The 20,671-nt window shown below is 37.5% G+C and overlaps 1 protein-coding gene across 3 annotated transcripts in view; it reads right to left on the bottom strand.

The window, feature by feature from the left end:
- The window catches only part of USP46 (ubiquitin specific peptidase 46), a 36,631-nt gene that overhangs the window by 7,215 nt on the left and 8,745 nt on the right, over positions 1-20,671 (bottom strand). For all 3 annotated transcript variants that reach the window (XR_007509891.1, XM_049831784.1, XM_049831797.1), the window contains 7 exons: positions 14,464-14,544; positions 13,460-13,673; positions 10,932-11,161; positions 7,373-7,449; positions 1,730-1,813; positions 1,249-1,446; positions 329-407 (listed from right to left, as the gene is read on the bottom strand). Coding sequence is in view for 2 of the 3 variants with exons in the window: in XM_049831784.1 (XP_049687741.1) it covers positions 329-407; positions 1,249-1,446; positions 1,730-1,813; positions 7,373-7,449; positions 10,932-11,161; positions 13,460-13,673; positions 14,464-14,544 (963 nt within the window). In the remaining variant the exon portion in view is untranslated. The remainder of the gene's footprint in view (positions 1-328; positions 408-1,248; positions 1,447-1,729; positions 1,814-7,372; positions 7,450-10,931; positions 11,162-13,459; positions 13,674-14,463; positions 14,545-20,671) is intronic.

Genomic DNA, 20,671 nt, shown 5'->3' with positions numbered 1-20,671 from the left:
ATTGCAACATAATTCCTGGATAATTGAATGAATTAAATTGATTTTATTATATATAGAAAACATTCCAAATTAAACCCTTGAAGTTGGATATTAAAAATGTTTGATGTTGTTCAGAAATAAAACAACTCCCTCTGACACTGACCGAGTAAGAACTACAGGATAAATAATTTTGTTTGCAATCTTACTTCCTAACAGAATGTCTCATTACAACCAAACTGTGGCTTTGCAGACTAGAAATCTATACTGAGACCTGGATCAGAATTTTAACCCCAAATAGAGAAGAGAACATAAACACAAAAGTTGTGCCCATGACCTTCAGCATACTGACCTCTACAATGTCATCATCAAACAAGAGCCAAAATCCATGACTTTTCACGATAGTAATATAATGCCCCCGATTCGGTCCACTAGAAAGCAAATCAAAAAAAACAAACCACAAAATATTAGAAGATACCATTCAGTCCATTTTGACAAGTGACATTTCTATATGCAGGCAGACTGAATTGTAACTAAATGTTATGAAAAACATAGTAAACCCACCCGGGTGATGCAGTAGGCATTTACTCCTTTCACCTTTTTACTGACTTGTTACAAAGACTTCATCAACTGAAAACTAAATGCGTTGTTTTCATCTGTGCCACGACCATTTACAAATTAACCTATAGAACACTTAACAACTATTAGGCAGGCATCAACTATTGAAAATTTTTTAAAAACATTATGAACTAAATTTAAGGGGGAAAATTGTTTGGTATCAACCATGAATATTTAGTTACACACAGTCTTTAAGAAGAGGGAGAACAAGTTGTGTTCCTAGACCCCCAAGGATTTTTCTTTTTGTTTCATATTTGACAATACCCCACATGTGAGAAGCTTTATTAAAGCTATCATTTTTATTGCCTTGACAGGAGACTGAGGTGATCTGTTGAAGGGCCTACATGCTAGCAGTGTCTGGCCCTCACAGACTCCTGGCTCCCAAGCTCTCTAAGTGGGCTGATGAGGAAGGAGACATCTCCATTAACTTAAGCCAATCTTGTGACTTTTGGAGGCCTGAGACATTATTTTTTAAACAAGTACAGATTTACTATGAGGGAGGGTGGCTAAGAGGTTCAGGCTAAGACACAGGCAAGTTGGTGCAGCAGCAGGGTTTATGTCCTCCCTCCCACTCTCCTCACATTTTGTCAGGCATGCCTCTGCCCTTGGCAAAATGTCTGGCAATAGCTCAGGATATACATGAAAGTATCTTACCTTCCACAGTGAACAACGACAGCTACCAAGTCATACATCCGATCTAAGTTGACAGCATCGCCAGATGTGTTGAAGAGACGTAACTCCAGAGGAAATACTACACGATAAGACAGCTTAGTATACCTGTGCAATTGCTCCATATACTTGAATCTCTTGAGGTGTAAGGCAAGAATCATTGGCAGTTTTTTTACTCTCATCCTGTGAAACCAGTAGAGTGCATATGATAAAGTTCAGAGCCATTCTGTCTTTCCTTACTGAGTAAACATTTGCATTATAAAAGCACTTTGTAATTAACAATAGTCAACTAGCAGTAGCTTCTAGATACACAAGTAATAGCTTTGAATCTCTGTAGGTTCTCTGGCCCATACAGAGAATGCAGCTGGGGTGTAAGGCTTCTAGATATCTAAACAAAATAAATATCAAGGAGGAGGTTTGTCAAAGCCCAGGAGGGGCATGGTGAAATAGCTTGCTATTCGCTTACCTTTTCTGTGCCTCTTGTTTACTGCAGCAAGTCTCACAGTAGTATTTCTGTTCACTACATAATGTCTCTGTGTTACTGAAGTCTCTGTAAATAAATACAATTATCAGTTCTTAAAGAATCTTAACACTTTTTCCCCACTTGGGCTGATGAACTGGAACCCTAAAAAGACACACAGGATGAAATCCCTCTCCACTGAGTCCAGTTTTCTAAAACATCTAAAGCAGCCGTACCAGGGTTTGCAAAGGGACTTAAGAGTACCTGCCTGGTATGACAGCCCTGTATTAGGAGCTGAGGCCCTCCACACAATACCGGTAGAGCATCAGGTATCTCAAAATGGGATTTATATCCTGGTCTCTTACATGCCAAGGGCCTGCCTAGACTTGGGCGTAGTCGCTCAATCCATCCAGTCCCTTTTTAAAGTATTTGCAGAATGGAACATCTTCAAATGCACTTCTGTCATCCCCAGATAGCTCACATTTTGTGGTGTTATTCTGTCAGATAGGTTTGAATCCTCTTACACAGAAGAAAGAAATTGAAATTCCCTCTAACCTTTTGAACTGTCATCCAGAAGTTATTTGATTATACCTTCTTGTTGTCTAAAAAGGAAAGTGTCAGCTAGTATAGAAGATTTTGTGAATCCCGATCAAGTAAATATACTTGGAAATGTTTCTGGATTGAGCTTTTGATGTGAGAGAGGCAGAGGAAGGCTGGTTTGATAGTATCTCTCAGTTCACAGAAAAGATTTGTTGGAAATCACAGTGCTGACATTGTTTTGGAGCAGAATTTTAGGTACATAAAAAAACTTAACTGTATAAAAAGTGACAGTAATTTTTTGTCACCTGTAGTGTTACATTGCAGCTGAGCAGGTGTTTCGAGAACTGTAAATGCAGACATAAGCATCTATCTTCCACTTTAAGCACACAGGTTTTCTTGTGACTTTGGGCCTTAAATAGATATATCTGAAGTACAGAACTGTCCTGTTGATTGCACCTACATTGTACCTAATAAACTTCTGAAGTCCAGAAAAATTTAGACCCATTCAGACCCAATAAACTCCATTCTACCATTGCAGTTTACATGCACGGAGGCCAAAGCCGCACTGCCTGCAAGTTCAGGCTGTTCTCACAGTAGGCAGCACCAGAATTATCTTACAGAGGCAAAGGGAGGATTCCAGATTATTTCTTCCTGGCACCAACACCACAGGCATAGATACATGGGAGAGCTGAAGACTATATAGATTGCCAGGGCATAGGTATTAGAAGTTATTCACCTAACCTCATAAAAGGGGACAATTTTCCATTTTCAAGTTTTAAGTTCTTTAAGGTTGACAGAGAGGCACTTCATATGACTGAATAATATTTATACTAACTGAGAATGCATTTACTAAGTTTTTTTTTCTTTATATGGTTTTAAATAATTTGATCAGAAAGTGCTGAAATTTAGGACAAAATACATCTCTTGAAATGTAAGTTGCAACAAAACCTTGATCATAAGTGTAATTTTTTTATCTAAAAGAAAAATAAAGCATGATCACTGGAAAGGATTTGCTTCAGTGATAAACACCGATCTCGAATATCTGATTTCACGTTTGAATTTAAAGACAAAATTAACTGAATTCAGCCAATTCCTCTGAAAAACGTGGTAACCTTTCAGGGAATCATAAGTGAAGAGATGAAATTTTAGAAAAGATAAGACTTGGGTTATATGTGTGGGGAACAATGCTGCAAGATTCAGTAGAATGTGCTTGTCTAAGTTTTAGATCTTCTGTTAAAGAAAGAGTCTAATCTTTATTTTCAGAGCCTAAAGTCTCAATTTAACAATAAACAAACAAACTTGTGGAATTTATTACTTTCCTTCCCACCTCAAAGTGAAGCAATGGAAATAATATTTTTCTAACATAAAGAAACATGTACAGAAGATAGAAATTTGATAGATACCGGTTTGTTCTATGCCAAGCCTCCCAGGAAAATGAATTAAACTCAAATAGTTTCTGAATTCCTTTTAAAACGTATTAATTATTCTGGAACCAATAATATCTAACATTTTAAATTATAAATTGACTGCTATGGGAATTACAGCTGTGAAAACCGGAGAAATATGCAAATACCTGATAAGTTGATGGACATTCCTTTACATGTCCCTTAGCATTTGTTCTTTTATTCTTTTGTCTTCTATTTCCACCCGACAGGCTGCTACCCTATTCTACCAAAGCAGGTGAGGCACAGTCATGGAATTTAGAGGCACTACTAATTCACTTATTCAGCACATATTCATTCCTTTTTCTGTACCAGGAACAAAACTGGTGGCATATTTATAAGCAATAACTCTTTCCTTGGGGGGAAGGAGGTATGCAGGTGAGAATTAGATGCTTTTGCTGCTCTTTACAGCTGCAACTTCAGTAGCTGTTTCATCAATTGAGAATTTTCAGCATGGCACTTCTAATATATGTTGAACAGTTAAAAACAACAGATGGTTGACTGGAGTTCATGCAAAGTCTGCATGTACAAGAGCTATAGGCTTGAGGAACTTTCCTCTATACCTGCAGAGCTAGTTTCAATGCATTTCTAACTCTTTCCTATTCCATTAACAGGCCAATCTGCATTCTGTTTATGTGATATTTTAACAGGAGAAAGGAATTTTTAAATACACCCACTCAAGATATACTAATTTATCATTGACCTCATGTGCTTCCACAGTTCATCTCTCTACAGCCTCTATGCTACAGTGTGGAAGATGCTTTCTATTGTTTATATGTATAAATAATACAAATTTTCTGGTTTAAGAGATGAGACAATTCTCAGTGGAATAAAAAAAGCACAGGCAGACTAGTTAAAAGGCAGGATCAAATGGACTGGTAAACTTTGCAGCTCGTAGTGGAAATGAAAATAATGGAGATGTACTATATTTGTTATTAGACTTCTACTGCTTCAGGCCTGATTGTCTACCTTGTGGAGTTAGACTATGCCAGAGGCTTGTATTCTTTGCACCTCTTAATTACACAAGAACCTTTTAAATCTGAAAGCTACAGAAATAGCTAAAAAGAACATTCATCTGCAGTGGCAAAGAAATTCATTCTACTTAAATGTTATCTTGCACAGTTTTTCTTTAATTTATCTTTTCAATGCAGTAGCACTTAAAGTTGTAAAGACATAGCAAAGCAGTTTTTTAAAAAAAAAGGAAACAGCAAAGGTTCCAGAAAGAGTAATAACTTGGCCGTTCCTATTAACGGAAACCACAAAAGCACTTACACTTCATTTAATAATGCATAATACCATAGAGCAATGAGAGGAAATCCATATTCTAACTGAATATATGTTTTCTAAACAGAGGTAGACATGCTGCTAGTGTGAAAGACAATCAGAACAGATGATAGGTGATGACTCTCTTCCTGTTTAATCTGTAAATAGCAACCTACACCTCCCACCCCAAGAAAAGAAAAACTGGGATTTTGCTTCCCTTTCTTGCCAAAAGGAACAATGAGTGGACTTCAAAAGGCATGTCATGCTGTTGGAGTAAAGGCAGATACTATACTGGGATCTATCAACAAACTTTTAGGGCATCCATTCTTCTCAGGATTGTGTAGATCTCTGCTGGAATGTTGTGCCTAATTTTAGGCAACTGCACTTCAAGAAAGAAAGAAGTTTAATTGGAGAGAGGGTCGAAGAGTAATGAACATGAGCAGAGATCTAGTGGTGAAGATAGCCTGTGAAGGAAATGTTGAATGATCTTAGGCTGTTTAACTTAAAAATAAAGTGATGACATTCTTCCTGTATGTAAAAGGTTGCTGCTAAGACGAAGGGGAGCAACCCCTGGTTTATGTCCAGAGTACACAGGGCAAGCAGAAATGGACTTGAACTGAAAGAAGGACAATTCATGTTACACAGTGGGAAAAACTTATTAGTAGTAAGAACGGGAAGGCAGAAGGATAGGGAATGGGATAGGCAATTGAGCTAAAAGATCTTTTGGAACAGGTTGGACAAGCATCCTCTCTGAGGTGGAGCTAGCGGTTAACCTCTTGGGGTCTCTTTCAACTCCACCACTCACCTGTTGATTGCAGTAGTGCAGATGCAGTTCTTCCGCATCGTAAGCTACAGCCACTGGCTGTTCAGTAGTAGAAATACTATTGGTACTTCTACTGAAGTATTCGGTGCCTTTGCATAAAATGGCCTTTCCAAACAAAACATTTCCAGGAAGATTAACAACTAAGAAATTAAATAAAAAATTGAAGAAAGCTGAAGAACAGGTGGTAAGTTAGTGTACAGCAGCAGTTTCTAGCAAGTTCACCAGACTAAGCTGTAAGAAAAAGTCAGTGCTCAGTCTCCAGTAACTGTATATCATAGAACCAAATAACAACTCAGGTTAGAAAGGACCTCAGAAGATGCACACTTCAGCCTCCTCGCATGTCAGTGGGATTTCAAATTGACTTTGAACACCATAAGGAAAGGTAAGTAATGCTGACAAAAATGAGTTCAAAGTAGTGGCTACAGTGAAGAACTTAGAGTGTGCAAACAAAAACCTGGAGTACCAATACTCATTCAATTATTCGTGACCATGGAAAGACAAAGAGAAAACAGGGAAAAAAAAGATAATAATGCGCTCCTTTTCAAAGTCACTCTTCAGGTTGCTTACTTTTAAAATGAGGCTACTTGAGGGCTAAGGACTGTTACAGTATCCTACAGGATACTGAACAGAAGTTGAGAAGGAAAAAACTTACTCCATCTAGCACTTCAAAATGTAATAGAAGTTACCTATTACAGTTGTGGTATCCACAGAGAAATCACTGCTTTCTGACTCAGTAAATGATTAGTACCTCATATGCTTTCTCTTTCTCTAACTCTCAGCTTGGGGGTGAGATGCCAGACAACCCTTCCTAGGCATTCCAGAATAACTGTTAAATGCAATTGCAAACTTGGCAGCAATTCTGGAGCTTGAAAGAGTAATTTGACCAACTGATAATCATTACTTTAGAGCAGCAACATATTGTCTTAAATCTAGGTATCGGGTTATTGTTTCAATACCAAAACTCCAGATATTTTAAATCTCTCAGAATAATCATCCATGCAAATCTGAAAATTATTTTGATCTCTGAAGTATTTGTTCAATAGTTAAGAGTGTACTAGAAGCAGAACTGAAACTTAGAATAAAAGACTTATCCCCATAATTTTAGGATGAGACACAGAATAAGAAACTTACATGCAGAAAAGCAGACTTTTGAAATCTTTTGCCCTCTAGGGACTCTAGTACTCATTCTGCAAAGCACATGCTTAACTTTTAATATGCACATAAGTCCTAATGAACAAAGCACTTAAGTAGAAGCTTAAAGATAAGCACGCTAAAATCCATTTGAAGCCAGTTATTATTCTGCAGCAATTCTTCCAGATGACAAGGCAATCAATTATTTTCCCCAAGAGAAGATTTTTTTTTCCCATTCAAACACATACATTGAAAGACAAAGTGAGTAAAACAAAATACAGTAATGTATATTTTGTCGTTAGAGGAAACACCCAGTTTACAGTCTTTTCCTTCTGCTTAGGAAAAGCTCAAAACCCAATGTTATTCTATTTCTCTTCTCTGTATCTACCAGACTTGGAAAATTTAGCAAAGTCAGACAGAACTATCTGCCAAAGAGCTGCATTTGTTTACCTTAGACAGTGTGTAATTGATGTGTTCTGCTCCACATCAACAGAAAGGTCAAGAAAATCTTCATCTTTGCTACTAACCTGTTGCAAAAAAATATATATGTGAAACAGAGACTTAGTAACTAACACCATATTTCTAAATGCTGTTTATATCTATGTGCAAATGCTACAGATAGAGAAATTTCTGCAGAAATAAATTACACAAAAATAATTAATTTTAATGCTTTTAAATTTTTTTCTAGTTCAGCATGACTATATTTATTAGTAACTCTACCAATCCAGCTTTCATATAATTTAACTTCTGTCTGTTCCACTTATCCAAGCCCACCAACCAGTAGACCGCAGTCTACTGTTCATTAAAGGGGGGCCATCATCCCCTATATAAGCTGTGACTGGTGCATTACATATGTCCCCTTGTTACACAACACAGCCTAGTTTATTATTTCACTGGAATTTTATTTACTATTTGTATAATATATTACACTAAATAATCACAGTTTGTGCCCTATATATTTATTTAATTCTACTATTAAAGAAGCAATGAAGATATTTTCCAAATAAGCATCTGCCAAGAAATGTCATATTTAACCATGTTGTATTTTCTCTCCAGTGAGCATTCAAAAGGCTGGCTTTATATTTCTGGCTGACACAGCTGCATTTCCCCATTGAATATTGTTCCTCGTCAATAATTTTGATTAAAAAAATAAAAGATTAAAGGTAAAAATGGCAAAGTGATAATATTTTGCAAAATCATTGTGATTTTGCCAATTTTTTTTAGACAGGAGAAAAATTCTAATAAAGAGTTTTTATTTTAAAAAAGTAACCCCAAACATTTTCAGAATGACAGATCTTGATTATTCCTTTGAAAATGATTTTTCATTTAGTGTTTAATCTTGAAGATGAAATAATGTTAAAAAAAAATAAAAAATCATCCAGACAGATAATTGTTGTAATACTTCAATTGAGTCAAAAAGACTGCAGAATTACTTACTGTACATGAATTTAGCCATATTCATAACAACCAATTCTGTTTATAAAATGCTGCATGAACACTCCATATTTTGCCTTCTATGACTGCATTTCCTTAGAATAACTAAATCAGATGATTGGATAGTGAAGTTCAAATCAAGAACTTCAGTAGAGGGGTTGAATCCATTGTTCTGACACAAGTCCCTCATGCTCAGATTTCTGCAATTCTATGGATGTGAAAGTTACATACTACTTTCAGCTCATCTTTGCATTATGTCCGGGGTCCTATAAACATTGTGAATGCAGCCCCTATCAGTTCTGAATCCAGAGGAACACCTTTAACAGGATGAATTTTGATATTATCAAAGATGTACAGAGGCATAATGCATACCCAATTAAAAAGAACAGCAGTTCTTCAAACAAAAATCCTCCCTGAGACCTGATTTGACCCACAGGGGACAAGAAACCACAAAACTGGCAGCAATCAACTGCAGTATAAACATACAGCTAGAATTCGAAAGACAGAGCAACAAAGCTTCAGAGAACATTGTGTCTCTATGGCTGGAACTAGAGTTCTGTCAGACACATTGCATATCAAGAAAGAGGTTAAATACTTGGAAAAGTCTTTGGCAAGTATAGTGTTTCATCTGAATACCACAAAGAAGCTAGGAATTTTGTTATTGATTTCAGCACATCAAATATTTACTGAAAGGGGAAGATGAGCTAGTTGGGGCTAGAATAACATGGACCAAAACTAAAGGTAGCTGGAAAACCAGATTCAAACTGCATTCTTTGTGAGAATAAGAACTGCTGGAATCTGAATGATTCTTCATGCACTACATATGAATATTTTAGCAAAGGAACATCTTTTAATCCATTTTACAATTTCCCAAAGATTTCAAGATACAATAATACAAGAAAAACAAACTGGAAAAGTATCCTGAGTAGTATACAGTATTTCTGCATTCACAGGAAGCTACAGACGAGCCTTTCTACAGCAGCAATACCTAGCACGATTTTTTCCATAAAGCTCGGTCTCATTGAATTAAAAATAGGGTGTTGTGCAGTTTTGCTGTTACCCAAGGACACATCCTGACTTCAGTACAGTTTATCTCAGTAAACACTGGCTATTAATTTATAATTAGGCCACAACCCTTTGAAGAAGCTTGTCAGATAAAAAATAATTCTAAATTCTACTCTTTCACTTATTTTAACTTGCTATTATTACTTGGGTTTTTATAATTGAAATAGATTAAAGAATTAATTTTCAATATCTCGCTCTGGTTTTCACTTATACAAGCTTGTTCCAAACTTGGTACAACCCCTTTTTTCAGGTTCACTATCACTGCATCTCTTTTTTCCCCTCTGTCTGACCCAAATCCCTGGAGAATTCATATTTTCTTCGAGTATACAGCTATTCTTCATGATTATCAATATCAGAATATGTTCTTTTACACATCTGGTAGGGCCTGGGTAGGGTTTATCTCACCTAACTTCAGCTGTCTAAAGTTAGATATTTAACCTCAGCTTGCTGTCTGAAGATACCTTCTCTGGGCACCTTCTCCAGGCACTTTAATGCAGATAATCTATAAAGTTGCATTTTCTTTAGAGGAAGTCCTTGGTAGCAGTGTTGGTGTGAGATAAAAAGACATTATTCTTAGGCCAGATCAGTTTGCTGGCCCAGTTCACAGCATTGCTGCACCAACAATTGCAAAAGCTCAGTAACACTGTAGAGCCAGGACAAGATGTATTGAGCAGAATACCTGATACTGCTGAAAACTTTCAGTTTCATGAAACAGCCTAGAGACAGATGGAGACAGCTTCCTGCAGGAGCTCCTTTGCAATCTCCATCATCTACACAAGGAGCTGAGAAAACTAGTTCATCCTTGACAGATAGTTTTTACAAAGCAAAGGTTAGGTGAGGTTAATTCCAACCTTTTTGGAAAGTCAGGGTCACTGCTCTCCCCAAAACAAATTTTTTTCTTGTCTGTGTTACTCTTTCACATAGCAACCTCACAGAGAGAAACTTTTTTATTATTTCTTCTCCCTTAAAGTAGGAGCATGTGATTGAAAACCACAGAAATCAATAGGAGACTTGCAAGCAGGTTTCTTAACTGAGACTAATTTTTACTCATACGTCAAATATGAGACTTCAAACTGACAGCATCCTCTAGAAAATATTAGGGACATAAAAGAAAACATATGGTTTGTTAATAACAAACCCTCTGTATGCCAGTCACATTCTTAGGATTGAATTAACACAAATTCATCTTAACATTTCACTTATTCATGGAATGATGATGTGAATATCTTCTTCCAAAGTTGCAGTAATAAGGAAGGGTATTCATTAACTAGCAAGGATTTTAACTGTAGGGATATGTATTAGGACAGCAAGACTTGGCATAGGTTAGCCAAGTAATGCTTAGAAAAATAAATTTTTAGAAAAGAATATACTCACTTCAAGAAGTAAAGTCTACAGGAATATCCACAATTCTCAGATGTCTGAAAAGATTCATATATTTATATATATAAAATATATCTATCTATTAAAGAGCAACAACCAAAAAAACCCAAAAACCTATCCCAATGCTTACGGTTTCACAGTTCAAACATCTAGTTTCGTTAGTCAGTGTTCCCTGAAAAATCTCATGCACCCAGGTGAGTTCTGGCTTATTGTTCTCTTCAGCTTCATTCATGTTGCCGTTTTTCAATTTCCCATTTTGCTTTTCCTGTTTTTTCTCCTCCTGCAAAATGTCTGCGATGGTGTTGAGCAGGTAATTTAAAAACTCATGTGCATCCTGCTGCATGTAGTTGTCAAAGAGATCTGTGAAGAAGAGAGTTGAGATTTCTAAAGCTGAGTATATCCTTTCCTTCAAGAAAGCAAACTAAATTCATTATTTCTTTCCAAATACATGTATTGGCCCTTGCTCAGCAAAGTTATTTAAAATCATGCCAAAGAAGAGCAGTTTTGCAGTCACACTGCCTTCCATGAAGCAACTTTGGTGGAAGGCTTCATCTCACCTAGCTTTAGCTGTCTGAAAGGTTACGCTCTTCTTTGGAGTTGGTTGTGTAGGCTCCCATCACAGTGAATGAAAAAAGCGAGAGGGTGACTCATCCTAAATGAATTCCTTAGACTAGATGTCTAACTTTAGGCAGCACTGACTCCCACCCATATATCCCAAGTCCCTCAGACACTTACGAACATCACGGAGTTTGGACAGTAAGACACATGGCTGGGGAAACTGGAGACATTGGATGCTGACACACACTAGTGTGCTGTGTCCGGCTGCGATGGAGTTACCTTTCCTCACAGCAGCCCATACAGTGCTGTGCTTTGTACGCGTGGCTAGAACAGTGTTGATAGCGCACCAGTGTTTCGGCTATTGCTGAGCAGTGCTCACATAGCATCAAGGCTGTCTCTCCAGCCCACTCGCCCCCAGGTCCTGCCAAAGGCTGGTAGGCTGGGGGTGGGCAAGAAGTTGGGAGGGAACATAGCTGGAGCAACTGCCCCAAACTGACCAAAGGGATATTTCATGCCATGTGACTTCATTTCTAGCAATAAAAGCTAAGAGAAAAGGGGGAGGGGGGGGGTGAGCATTCATTATTACGACATTTGTCTTCAGAAGCAACTCCTACGCATACCAAGGCCCCGCTTCCCAGGGAGTGGGTGGAAATTGCCTGCTGATGAGAAGTAGAGCATAAATCTCCTTTGGTTTTGCTTTTCTTCCGCATGTGGCCTTTGCTTTTTTTTTTTTTTTTTTTTTTTTTGTTACACTGCCTTTATATCAACGCACAAGTTTTTTTCATCTTATTTTCCCCTGCTGTCCTGCTGAGGAGGGGAGTAAGAGCCAGGCTTGGTGGGCACCTGGCAGCCAGCCAAGGTTAACCCGCTACAAATAGTAATAATAACACCATCTAACAAAGCTCTTTTTTCACACACAAGTCTGATGAGCAGAGACTTGTCCTCTTCAATGAGAAAAGCTTGCAGGAGGAGGGGAGAATATCTCAGTGGTGATTTAGTACAGACTTCTCCAGTGAAGGCTTAATTTGCCCACTGTGTTGAAGAAAAAAGAATCTGTGTTCCCAAGAAATGTGTATTTTTATCCCCCTCCTCCTGAAAAAGCTCACGTGGATTTCCTCAGAAAATATTGTGCAGATCATTCAGCTTTGCAGTGTCTAGCCTGGACACATAAGCAGGTTAACACACACTGAATCTGGTCCTAATTTCAAAAAGCTGAAAACATAAGATCCAGTCCCTAAAAGTGATCCCCAACAATGTGGGGGCATTTATCACTAAATGACTCAGAGCTAACTTTGCCACACTTTCAAACGCCTGCTCTGGAATGAACAGTCTGCCTATTTATATGCTGTCACCAGGAAGCAATTTCTTCCAGGTGTTTGATTTGTACTTTGTCTCTTCATTCAAAGCTCCCCTGTTTCTAAGCATACCACCCACATTGATATGAATCCAGGCCAAAATGGAGCTGTGCGGCAGGCTTCCTTATTTCAAGATGTTCCTCATATCCCTTAGACAGAACTACTGCAAGATTAGGCATATGCTGTTGCCAACCTAATGCTCAAAAAGGGCCTGATGCTTCACAAAGACTTCTAAGAAAAAGAGCAGCAGTCGACGTGTAGTCCACTCAACACTCCCACATACATACAGTTACTTACCCTCCAGTGTTTTGGACTAGTGGTGCCTGTAGCACTCCTAGGTCACACAGTTTCTATACAGCCAACTGCCCTCAATGTTTCTCTCTGCCGTACTCTCCCCCCAAAAAATTAAAAAATTACAGCAGAGTGTCACCCTATTCCCAGCCCTAGCTCACTGTAGAGTGCAGTCTGTCCCACCATACTGTGAAAACATCATTAATTCATGCACCTCTCGGAAATTATGAAACCTGGTATGGTTATTTCAAGTGTAATATCACATACACAGATACTGAAATATTAATATCTAAACCCCAAAAGTACTAAAAGCAATTTACAAATCTAACCTGAACATCTGATTAATATGACCACATTGCCCAATATTTATTTATACTTTCACATTGCCCAATATTTATTTATACTTTCCTGATCAATGTATAAATGTCTAAGAGGATTCCAGTTTTACACTTACCATTCTCTTTTCGTAACCTTGATATGAACTTCTTTGGTGGAATAACTCCAACTTTCTTCTTCTGAGTAGCAATACTGTGGAAAAGATCTGCTAGGCAAGTCAAGAGATTTTCCTTCTTTTTCTGTTGGGCCTTGTATGATAATACATTTTCCCGAAACGGCCGGCAAAAATACAATGCCTGCAGCACGGAGTTACAGTAGCAGGTGTTCCCAAACTGCCATGTAAAATTAAAAACAGTCTTAATCCCTGTGCATCACAATAAAACTAGTTGCTTCATTCAACTTCTGGCTTCTGTGCTCCTGTTACATACCAGCCATTTTGCCATGCAGCTGCTGTAGGAATATATTTCCACACCCACCCCTGACACTTCACAGAAAAAAACCATGGTGTTCTAAATTAACTAGCATACAAAGTAAAAGTTTCCACATGCAAGAGATATATTTATTGTAGTGGATCTCCTTAAGCTTGTTTCCATATATTTATATACTCTTGCTGGGCTCTATCCTACTGCTCAGTAGCAGAATGACTAATGTTTTCAATGGAAAGAGTTACTCTATCTGTTTTATTTATATGGGAATAAACAAGTGATTAAACAACCTTCTCACTCATTCTCTCCTTAGTCAGATAAAAACACTCCTCCTAAGAGAGTCCCCAATGCAGACTGCTGTACCTAAGCTTGTACATACTTCCATCACTTTCCCCCTCATGTTTCATAGCTAAAATAGACTTTTAACGTTATTGAGCTGCAGGTTCTAATCCCTGGAAACATCCATAGAACAGTAAACTGTTTTCTCTGGGGGTGTATGAAGCTATCTTCAAACATCTGATACAGTTTTGCAATCCACTTAGCCTAAAATTGGAACGTGAGTGGCACTTTTTCAAAAAATGGCAATCCTACCTTAGAACAGGATTGGGGGAAGAAAAAAAAAAAAAAGAAACCAAAGTTCAAGTAACTTCAAAGCCATAGTTCTGTATATGGTTTGCCTACTGAAAATGGTACTTACATTGACCAAGCCAAAGTAGTGTTCATTGATTGGAAACTGCTCTGGGCCAATGTCTTTTTCCAGAGCAGAGGCATTGGTGCCCTATAAAAAAAGAGAGAAGAAATTATTTAGAATATTAAGATTCTCAAAAACGTTATGGACAGCATCAAGACAGAAACTTATTTTTTCCTTTCACCTACAATTAACCAAGCTAACTCTGTCTTACTGGTGGGCAAGCATGAGTCATACGAGCCAATAAAAATATTTATGGTTCTAGGTAGTGGAGCTGGCCTGACCTAGACACTGTAGTAATGGCTGAATAGAAGTGAACAGGTCACAACAACAGTGGTTCTCCCCACACCCACCTCCTCCTTATTTTTACTGTGTACGTGAACAGCTGGGTCCCATTACCCTCTTCCCTCATAAAGATACTTTTTGATCTTAAGCAAAACCCTTAAAGTTATCTTGGATAAACCAGTTCCTAGATGTATGGCAGGTTTTCTAAGCATTACTGAAACTCCTCTTAATTCCTTCTAATTCATCAACAGCCTTTAACAATACTTGAGCTCCAGGCTGGCACCCAGTTCTAGTAACAACATCACAAACGTTAAAAGCAAGTGTAATATTATCTGCTACTTTGTCTTATGTAACATCAAAGGGTGCATAAGCCCAAGCACTGTTACATCTCTTAGTCACTGCCTCAGTGTGGCAAGTTATGTTCAGCTGTATCTTCACTCCAACAGCAAAGTTGCTTCCACAACTATTGGTCTGTGAAGTACAACCACTAATTTTATATGTTACCCGTAGTTTTGATATATTAAAATGCCCTTTTTTGAACAAGCTTAGATTACCATGCAAGCAAGCAAGCTAGATTGCTGGCAAAGTAAATGTAATCACTCCTATCCACTCTATAAGCATATAGACCGCTGTAGGACCTCACAAAATTGGTGTATTTGGACAAGTACTCCCTACATACATTTATTCAAGACCTATCAGTTAGCCAATTTTTAATCTGCATGAGAACTGCTTAACCGACATCATACATTTATTTCCTTACTGAGCATGCTCTGCAGTGTGAAGCAGTAATATATTATGCCTTAGAATTTCCATCACACAAGAACAGAATAGTTGGTTGACTTTGATAAAACCATGTAAAATGCCCCTGCAAACATGCCAACATGTAACACATCTGAAAATTGCTGAAATTTCCTGTGTTCCTGAGGTTTGTTCAATATATCATTTGCTCAGAGACGTCATCAGCTAAAATTTTCAAAGTTACTGGTAATCAGATTCAGTAATTCTGGTGTCGCTCCCCCATCCTCTCCCCAAAGCCTGATTTGTGTTTTCTTACTGCACCTGCCATCACCACTACTTGCTACACTAGATTATTATTTCATGTTAACTTATCAAAAGAAGATTATTTTAGTCAACAGAATCAGTGGTGTGAAACTCAGCACAGGTGCTCTTTGAGAATTTGCAAGCTTTGAAAGTAAAACAGCTCCTTCAAGTTGGCAGCTTCCAGAAAAGCTCCAAAGATTTTGTATTTCATATCCCCTTATCAGATCTCTTTCCAGTCTCTCCCTTTCTCACATATACACATAGCTCATTGCTCAGACCAAGTATATGTGATTTCCCAGGCATTCCCTTTGAGACTGAAGTACTTCACCTGCACAAGGCTCCATGCAAAGCTTAAGGGGTATGTTATATGTCCTCACCAGGCTCTGCCAAGCCTCAGCGAGAAACTTGGAAAAAGGAATGAAAAAGGTGATTATTGGCTACCTTTCAACAGAGATGACAATGTGATAATTATGTATGTTCCATATGAAGATTAGTTTCTTTGCTTGGAAAGTCAGCCTTGCCAAAGAAGCACAGATTCAGCAAAAGCATCGGACTTCCTGAGAGAGGAAACTGATAGACTTTTGCTTATCTGATATTAACAGTGAAGCAAACAGCCACTGTTACCCTCGAAACTTTGTCTGATAAAAGAAAAACATGGCTACAAAAGATTAATGCAGCTTCTGAAGAAACCATCTTCATATTAATACTCATTCTACAGCATTCAGATCAAAGCAAAGGTTTTCTTTGATTACACTTTTAGTGTTCAAATCAAGTTCCCTAACATAAGAATGAAATGAGTGGTTTTCCAGTTTTGCAGGAAGTATTTTCCACACTGTAAAGAATTCTCCCTCTAGAATTCATAGAAAATAATATATCTAAAAAATAACCTCCTACTCTTTCATAAACTACAGGTTAGTGTATGCTGTTAGATAAGTAGAATGCAAGTATTCTGCTAACTGGTTGGTCCTACATTACTCATTTGACTTTCCTCCGGGGCCACGGTTTCTTACTTCAAAGGATGCCAGATGGTTTTACAAATCCTTTCAAGCATTTAAATTGCCTTGTAAATATTGTGAGAAAGAGCAAGAATCAGGATTTACCAAACAAAATTATCACTGGAAACCAAACAAATCCATTATGTGCCCTAACTGATCTTTATATAAAAACTATATATTGCATGGAAATTTCCAAAAGTACATGCTGTTGAAACAACATATGCTTAGTAACAGCTCATCATAGAGCTTTACCTCTCCAAAACCAGGCCTTGGCTGTTGCAAATAGAAAATGAAGCACTGTGTGCCTGTTTCCCAATAAAACAGAGAGGCTAAATTCAATCTTTGGGTAAGCTGACATAACTCCCATGGACTTCATTAGGAATTGTGCCTTCTTATATCAAGGACAATTTCAGTCTGGTTTATTTTAAGGTCTCCAAAAATATACTGTTAAATTAATAGAAAAAGAAGAGTAGGAAAACAGGTAAGAAGTACAGACACCTAATACTTCAAAGCAGGATATATTTCTTACATGAAGAAAAAAATGTAGACAGACTACTTAGTAAACTCAAACCATGCCACAATGCATACATATTACATGTTTTGCATAGGAAGTCTCCTCAAGAAGCAATTGACATGATGACAGAAGAAGAAATTGGAAATTTTTGCAACCAAAGTATACCAGAAACGGTACATCCAAGCTAGGTTTAAACTGGAAAAAATATGTTATTAGAGATGTGTTAAAGATGATTCAGAACTCAATTTAAACCAACCGTATCAAATATAGAAAACATGTTAGCCTGTTGAGGTTAATCTACAGCAAAAATCAACCATGATTATTTAACATTGTTTTAAGCACGGTTGTGCTTGTTCCCACTCCCAGCAAGTCATATTGGTCACTTCTGCAGTGAAAACCTGCTCAAACATTTTTAATGCAATCCATTCGCTATGGTTTCATAAACAGTCCTGTACTTCAGCTAGGAGAAATATCCTACTGCAGTTGAATCTACTGTAGTTTCATAAAAAGAAGCAAGAGTGGCAGTGCGGCCACAGAGCCTGAAATGAGGAGATACCACATAGGTTAATGAACCAGGATCTCAGACTATTAAATAAATTCATATTAGCGTATAGAGAAAATAAAGGACACTCGCTTCTTCTTAAAAGAATACATTAATGAAGGAAATGCAACAGAGTAGCTGTGGTAGCCAGACCTTATGAGAATGAGAACTAGGTCAATGTGGAAACTCCTACTATGTATTCTGTATTGTTGGTGAACCTTGATTCCTCTGAAGTTTTACCACTTAATTCAACAATCAGTGTTCAGCCCTTATAAAATGGCAAAGACATACAGTTGGAGACATAGCCAAGCATGGGTCAGTTCAGGCTAAGCCAAGATTTCTACCACAGCATCACTCCAAAACCATTCTGGCCATATGACCTATATTTTATCCTCTTGTTATTTTGCTCTAGGCCTTCCAATGGATAAGTCTGCCAGTTTTCTTTTCAGCTGAAATTTCTGGTAATGTTGCTAAGAGTTTAATATGTGCTTTGCATCACATGAAACAGACTAAGTAAAAAAACCTCCTGTTCCTTTGCACTTTAGCATGTAAACAAAATAACAGTGCAGGGGGGGTAGGGGGGGAAAGACATCAGATTAGATCATTAAATCACATGTCGCAAAATAACCTAACTACAGTTATTCTATGGTGGATGAGAAATGGAGTAGAGGTAATATGAGAGATTCTGCAAACAGAAGATAGCAAATCAGACTCAACTTTCTAGTATTGACAGAGCTTTAAAAATTGGCACCAACTTTCTAGCAATATGCATGTGCTTAATTTAAAGTAAATGAGTGCAGTAAGGAAATTAGGACATTTCATGTCACCTATGGAAAACCTATTAAATAGGTATCGCCAAATAAACAGAAACACAATACAAATAACCATCAAACAATAAAATACAATGTAAGAAATAACAAGAAATATCTTAGTGACAAGAAAATAAAAAAAATACAAGAAAAAAAACACATAAAAGTTGAATGGTGAAAACAAAAATTTAACAAATATATAAAGAACAAGAAATCAATGAAGGAAGATGGCTGGTCCATGACAAAGGGCTTCAGATCATATACAGCTGTGAACTAGATTTCTTTTTCTTAGTATTCAGGGAAAGTGAGAGAAATGTGCTAGAAATAGAGTTGTTTCCTGAAGGGAGAAACTGAAGACTTAAGACAAACTAAGGGTGACGTTTGTGCTGGTACAAGAGAAATTAGAATAAAAATAGAAATGGCTTGAGGGCCAGGCAGCCTGAGTTTCAGGATTTTGGACGGCACAGCATATGGGTGGGAAGGGAAAAAGAAGATAAAGAAAGATGTGGAAGGCCTCCTGGCCAACAAATAGTAGTGATGCATAACTCAAAAGAGAGGAAGCAACTAAATAAAATCCAAACATAGCTCCCAGAAGCAACACAAAGAAAATGAGAGTAAGAGAAGAGCAAGCAATGTCACACCATGCAGTATATATGCAACTTTTTTCAACAGACACATCACCTGTCCTCAGTGTTGGACTTTGACTATCCTCAGGGACAACCTCAACTTTCAGAGAGGTATGGTGAGTAACTGGAATAGCTGAGCCAGCCTTCTTCCAAACTCACAGATATTAAATGTCAAACCTGAAAGGTTTCTGTAGTTTTTAAAATGTAAGTAAGTCCCACAAGATGGTTGAATTTAACCAGATTAGCTTTTTTGTCTTTCTGCAAAGAAATGTTTTATTGTTCCTCCAGCAGAGCTATTTTGGGTCTTTGTTGCCACAAGATAAAAGAGGAAAGAGAGGATGCTGTGAAAAACATAGGGGAACACAGTAAACAGTAAAAGGATATTGACTGACTGAAAAACCACTGTGTACTCACATTTTTGAAGGACAGGTGATTTAAGACAATGTATCTAAATAAATTATTTTTGTGCATTTTCTCCAAAGAGTTTTCCGATCATTAAGGCAAATTATAAGAGCTTGAGAGGAGATGTCTAACTTATTTTTTGTTGGATGCACTGAACTCTTTCTAATCACAGATCTAAGTATTACATATACCATAAATAACTTCAGCACCCTACTGTGTGGTTACCAAGAAAATGATAAAAATTTAGAGGCCTGAAATCCTGAACCACTTAAAATCTCGGACAAAGTGTTTAAGGCACTCAGTTTTATATAGCTTAAAAAACTTGGTTTTCTCAAAGCACAAAGCAACCAAGTACTGGAAGTCAGGTTCTAGTGAAGTACTGCAAGTTCAGTACCTAAATCCATAAGAATTTTTTAAAAAATATTGACCTTTAAAGTTTCCATGATTAGACAACCTTTACCAAACTGCAACTCAGTATTCTCTCATGAGTTTGTCTCCATTCCCAGCTTAATTGTTCTTGGATTAGTGGCACTCAGGCTTTTGCTGGAACAAGTAGCAGAAACTTTTTTTTTTTTTGGCCAGTTTCCTTCTTCAGAACACATAACCTCAAGATGGCCTCACAAGTGAAAAAGAGACTAAGATTTGCTTACAGACTATAATTTCTTCAATAACATTTTTGTCTGGGCCACCCAGGCTGCAGGTGCCCCAGAGCATTCTAAAGGCAAGGCACATTCTAGACTTCATCACAGCTGCACCAGCTGGAGTAGTCTTTGATTACCTGGAGACAGGATAAAGAACATCTTCATTAAATCTCAATATAACATGAGTTATAAGGGCTGCAGTTATGTTGCAGGGCAGGTTTAGAATTCAAAATTATTTTGACAGGCAATTTTTGACAATGTTTCTCTTTTTGAGAAATGCTCTAAAAACTGTTGAAATTCAGCTGAGACAAGTGCAAGATTCTGCACATGAAGAGAAGAATCACTTGTACATGTACAGAATGG

The sequence above is a fragment of the Accipiter gentilis genome, chromosome 3 (genome assembly GCF_929443795.1).
Source record: "Accipiter gentilis chromosome 3, bAccGen1.1, whole genome shotgun sequence".
NCBI lineage: Eukaryota > Metazoa > Chordata > Aves > Accipitriformes > Accipitridae > Astur > Astur gentilis.
This window is presented reverse-complemented; position numbering and strand designations above follow the sequence as displayed.